Source organism: Chiloscyllium punctatum, chromosome 37 (assembly GCF_047496795.1).
Source record: "Chiloscyllium punctatum isolate Juve2018m chromosome 37, sChiPun1.3, whole genome shotgun sequence".
NCBI lineage: Eukaryota > Metazoa > Chordata > Chondrichthyes > Orectolobiformes > Hemiscylliidae > Chiloscyllium > Chiloscyllium punctatum.
Window position 1 is genome coordinate 46413191 of NC_092775.1, and position 6000 is coordinate 46419190.

A 6000-nucleotide genomic window follows, 5' to 3' on the forward strand; every position below is an offset into this window, starting at 1 on the left:
TTTTTTTTTAAAGCCACATATTTATTTGAGGACTGGCATTGCTGGAGGAATAGCATTGTTGGAGGGATTTATCAACCTTTCTGAGAATTAGTCATGAACTACGTTATGATACTTTAAAAATTCCAAGTTTGACAGTTTTGCATTCCATCCAGCAAATGTTCACACCTTGTTAATGATGCCTCCAAGACAATCTAAGTAATATCTGCACAGAGGCCTCATATCACAATAAAATAAAACCATCAAAACCCTTGCACTGAGACCTATTGTTTCACACTGAGATTATTGTGCTTATTTTTTTTATAGCTGAGAACAAAGTTGACAGCACAAGAAATCCAACATTTTGCTTTGCTACTCCATGAGTATCGATCTGGTACATCAATTGAAGATTATTGTGCAGATCTTCTTCGCCTTTATGGAGAAAAACGGAAGTTCCTTCTTTTAGGTATAAGATTACATTGTGCTATCACAGCTGATGAATTCAACCTTAGACTAGCTTAGACTAAAGAAAAATGTGTCTTCTCTTAGAAAAATCCATTTTAAAATGTATTTTATATGTAGAACAGAAACTGAAAGTGACAATTCAACAGTGAAAGGGGATTCTCAGGGCAAAGTAAATTAGCGGTATCGCACTGTGTGATTGGAATTCAGCCTTACATGTAGCATAAGAACATAACATAAGAATGTAAGAACATGAGAAATAGGAGCAGGAGTAGGTCATCTGGCCCTTCGAGCCTGTTCCACCATTCAAATAGATCATGGCTGATCTTTTCATTGCCTTAGCTCCACAGACCCACACACTGGCCATAACCCTTAATTCCTTTACTGGTTCAAAAATCTCTCCATCTTTGCCTTGGAAAGATTCAACAAGGTAACCTCAATAGCTTCACTGAGAAGGGAATTCCACAGATTCGCAATCCTTTGCGTGAAGAAATTCTTCTTCAAATCAGTCCTGAATCTGCTCTCGCTTATTTTGAGGCCATTCCCCCTAGTTTTAGCATTTTACATCTGTTGCCTTAATTGTAACATGGATTGCCTTACCTAAACCAATTCTGTTAAGAAAGATCCAGCCACTGTTTAGTTTCCAATAGGAATTAAGCATAGCATCAGCCAACCCCATTTAGTTCTTGGAAAGCACATTTGATATAATAATTTAATGCATTTCTTCTACACAGTCAAAGATAGAAACTGATTGGTGCAAACAGAATAACAATGCACTCTCTCAATTACAATAACACAGAATTAACTTGTTTAATTTAGCACAATGTAACTAATTGCCCACACTCCCCAGTAAGTAAAATTCTTCACAACTAAAGCACATTTGGAAACAGGCCACTCAGTAACTCAGATCTAAAGACCATTTCTTATTTCTAACTGGCTTAACTGAGGTGGAGATAGGAAGGTAGCAAGGTCCCAATTGTCATCCCACCACCTGAATAAAAACATTCCATCTCCAAACTCACCATGCGGAGAGCATTAATATTGGCAATCATGTCTGATGTTAAAGAAATGGGGAGGAGAGAATATAGATGCCATTTTTATAAGATTGTTCCTTTGTTTGAAACTGAAACAATGCCCTTTTGACTGGGTTTATTGGTATATTTACAGGCAGTTTAATGTTGATCACATCACAAAAACTAATGGCTTGGCAGCATGATGGAATTGTGCTCTTTGTTCAGATTTTCCTTTTTCTCTTGATTTTTGTGGGGGAGGGGATATAATAAGCTTTGTGATTTCTACAGCAATTGCATTAAATTCAACAAGAAAATATGCTGCAGGTCACGGTGCTCACTTTGAGCAAAATTGATTATAGTATTGATTAACAGAGTTTGAACAAGAACATGCTTTTACTAGCATATGTGACAAAGAGCTGATTGTAAGTGAGAGACAATTCACTGAAACCAAATAAGTACTCACCAGCAAAAGCCCATTTCCTTCACATTACCAAAATTCAGCACGGATCAATTAATACAGGTCAGAGACAGGCTTGGTTACTTATTGTACAAAATAGAAAAATAGTTTAAAGTTTATGATGCTGTTCTGAGAGGCTAAGCTATTGCATTATGTACATCCAGCAGGCAAGATCCCTATCAAACTCAATTAAACTCAATCCTTTGATCTGTTTTGTAACTTACCTCAAGCAAAAATTTGAGTTAACCAATTTATATCTCATTCTTAACTTAGGGATGCGGGGCTTCATACCTGATAAAGACGCAAGCTACTTTGAGACTTTCTTAGAAACCATTGGAATTAGAGATGGAAGAGGGATATTGACAGACAGTTTCGGAAGAATTAAGAGGAGCATGAGTAACACATCAGCATCTGCTGTCAGAGGTTATGACAGCTGGTCTCTGCCTTCAGAAGCAGAACCCTTTGAAAGAACAATTCCAAACATTACGCATGACATCGAAGCCTTAGAATGTGATACAGAAGATGATTTACTGTGAGCAATGTAAAGACCACCTATCAGTTTATTTAGGTATTTTAATTGATTACTTCAAAGTCTTCAGCTCAACAAAATGTGAAATCTGTATCAAGTTCATTTTTGCTTCCTGCTCCTGAAATTTGAAATGTGCTAAATGGTTACTGTTTTCTTAGTATTTAATATTTTAATACAATTGCAGTTAAAGCTCACTGAATGATGTTATATTAAACCATATTAAATTTCTCTTTCTCTATAAACAGAGCCAAGACAATGACTTATTTTCTTTAAATATGTCAATGGCTAGAATTATTTGCTGTTTAAACATTTCAAGTGTTGGGATCATTTCTGGATCTCAACCATACTGCTGATTGTGACCCACCACCAGCACAATGTTCCAAGGCGCAAGCAATGAACATGAGATCTCTGCATTCACTATCCAATTAGGGATGATGGGAAACCTACAAAAACAGGAAAGCCATAGTGCTGCCCATAGCAAAGGGAAGATGCTAGCCCCACTGTGAAAGCTGTGCTCTGCATGTACCAGAAGAGGTCAACATAAGTTGGAGGTGCAATTCTCACTAGATGAGTGATGGCCTATCCCTCTAGCCTAGTGCTCTCTGGAGTGTCAATGTACAGATGAGGTAAATTCACTAACAAGTCTTTGCTGCAGGAAACCTGTGATTTCTATTTTGCATCCTCAAAATATGGCCACTCATTGTTGATTATTGGAGGGGAGGAGTTTGTAATCGCAGTTCCCTAACATGGGCAGTCAACTGTTTGTAAGCAATTTTCAGAGAGATTATAAGATCTGTTAAAAAGCAACAGATTAGATATGATGCTCTATTCAGTTAGGCAAAGAAAGAAAGTATAAAATACATGACAGATGAGCTGATTTTATTACTCCCCCCTCCCCTGCAAAAAGTAGAATGGACAAGCAAGGATGGTGGGATTGGACTATCCATTCAAATTTGAAACGAGGAATTAAGAGGGCTAAAAGGGGTCATGAAATATCTAGCAAACAGGGTAAAGGAAAGTCTCAAAGTCTTTTATTCCTATATAAGGAGCAAGAGGGTAACCAGAGAAAGGGTTGGTCCACTCAAGAACAAAAGAGGAAAGTTTTGCATGGAGTCAGAGAAAATGGGTGAGATTTTTAATGAATACTTTGTCTTGGTATTCACCGAGGAGAGGACATGACGGATGGTAAGGTTAGGGATAGGTGTTTGATTACTCTAGGTCAAGCCAGCATAAAAAGGGAGGAAGTTTTGGATATTCTAAAAGGCATTAAGGTACAAAGTCCCCAGGTCTGGATAGGATCTATCCCAGGTTGCTGAGGGAAATGAGAGAGGAATTAGTTGGGGCCTTAACAGATATCTTTGTAGCATCTATAAACACAGGTGAGGTCCCGGAGGACTGGAGAATTGCTAATATTGTTCCCTTGTTTAAGAAAGGTAGTAGGGATAATCCGAGTAATTATTGACTGGTGAGCCTGACGTCAATGGTAGGGAAGCTGCTGGAGAAGTTACTGAGGAATAGAATCTATTTACATTTGGAAGAAAATTGGATTATCAAATGATATACAGTATGGTTTTGTGCAGGTGAGGTCATGTCTTATAAACTTAATAGAATTGTCTGAGGAAGTGACAAAGTTGATGAATGAGGGAAGTACTGTAATGTCATATACATGGACTTCAGTAAGGCGTTTGACAAGCTGGTAGACTGATGGAGAAAGTGAAGTTGCATGGGATCCAAGATGTACTAGCCAGATGGATAGAGAACTGAGTGGGCTGCAGGAGACAGAGTGTAGTAGTGGAAGGGAGTTTCTGAAAATGGAGAACTGTGACCAGCGGTGTTCCACAGGGATCCATGTTGGGATCACTGTTATTTGTGATATACATAAATGATCTGGAGGAAGGTATAAGTGGTCTGATTAGCAAGTTTGCAGATGACAGTAAGATTGGTGGAGTAGCAAATAGTGAAGGGGACTGTCAGAGAATACAGCAGAATATAGATAGACTGGAGAGGTGGGCAGAGAAATGGCAGAAGGAATTCAATCCGGGCAAATACAAGATAATGCATATTGAAAGATCCAAATCAAGAGCAAACCATACAGTAAATAGAAAAACCTTGGGGAAAATTGATGTACAGAAAGATCTGGGTGTTCAGGTGACAAACAGGTTGATAGAGTGGTCAAGAAGGCATATGGCAAATTTCCCTTCATTGGATGGGGTGTTGAGTACAAGAGTTGGCAAGTCATGTACAGCTGCATAAGATTTTGGTTCGGCCACATTTGGAATACTGCGTACAGTTCTGGTCGCCACATTACCAAAAGGATGTGGATGCTTTGGAGAGGGTGGAGAGGAGGTTCACCAGGATGTTGCCTGTTATGGAGGGCACTAGCTATGAAGAGAGGTTGAGTAGATTAGGATTATTTAAATTAGCAAGATGGATGTTGGGGGGGGGAACTGATTGAGGTCTACAAAATTATGAGAGGTATAGACAGGGTGGATAGCAAGAAGCTTTTTCCCAGAGTGGGAGAATAATTACTAGGGGTCACGAGTTCAAGGTGAGAGGGGAATAGTTTAAGGGAGATATGCATGGAAAGTTCTTTACGCAGAGAGTGGTGGGTGCCCGGAACACGTTGCCAGCGGAGGTGGTAGAGGCGGGCACGATAGGACATTTAAGATGCATCTAGACAGATACATGAATGGGCAGGGAGGAGAGGGCTACAGATCCTTGGAAAATAGGCAACAGGTTTAGATAGTGGATCTGGACTGTGGAGGCTTGAAGGGCTGAAGGGCCTGTTCCTGTGCTGTAATTTTCTTTGTTCTTTGTTCTTTGTTCTTTGTAGTACGGTGTTCATCCCTGATGTTTTGCAAACTTTAGCAGTAGTCTTTGGCCCTTTGTTCTTCCCTCAGGCTGATATAGGGGAACTCTGGTCTTCTCCCAAGAGGATGGTGGCTCATTCTCCTCTCTCTCTGTTCTTTCCTATGCCTGCTGCTAAAACTCACTTTGGGAGTTGGCAATCTATGTTGTATCAATCAGCTGTCTGAACTCTCTCGGCTGACAACCACATTTGTGGGTCAGTTTACCATTCTTTCTAAAAGCAAAATCTTCTTATTTTTACAAACAATAATGATAACTGGATTGTCTGGCACCCAATAAATCTTTAATGTCATTTATAACCTCGATGATTCTTATGACCTTTCCCTTGTTTTCACATACTTGACATCTATTTATATTTGTAAAAGGCTATGTGACATTTAGGCTACATGGAAGATACTTAATATGAAATGCTAAAAGGAACTCAGATCTAGAGAAGACACAATTTACAACATAATTACTTCAAGTGATGCAACCTGCCACTGTGGGGGCAGATTATCACTACAGCTTTCATCCAGCCTCCAACAAAATCACTCAGAAGTGGAAACATGTTGTTGAGCTAATCCAATGTCTGCTTTGTAAATCTGATCCCAACTCCACATCAAAACCTACCTCTGTGGTCTAGGAAGATCCCACTGTGCCTTTGTGAAAATAGCATTTCATGCAATGAAGTAATAAGTGTGAAAAAAAGAGATATC

General features: G+C 39.2%; 1 protein-coding gene across 1 annotated transcript in view; it reads left to right on the forward strand.

The window, feature by feature from the left end:
• The window catches only part of ccm2l (CCM2 like scaffold protein), a 38015-nt gene extending 35385 nt beyond the window's left edge, over positions 1–2630 (forward strand). Inside the window, exons 9-10 of the mRNA XM_072556762.1 lie at positions 304–442; positions 2182–2630. Of these exons, the coding sequence (XP_072412863.1) occupies positions 304–442; positions 2182–2444 (402 nt within the window). The 3' untranslated portion in view covers positions 2445–2630. The remainder of the gene's footprint in view (positions 1–303; positions 443–2181) is intronic.
• Positions 2631–6000: the final 3370 nt, after the last annotated feature.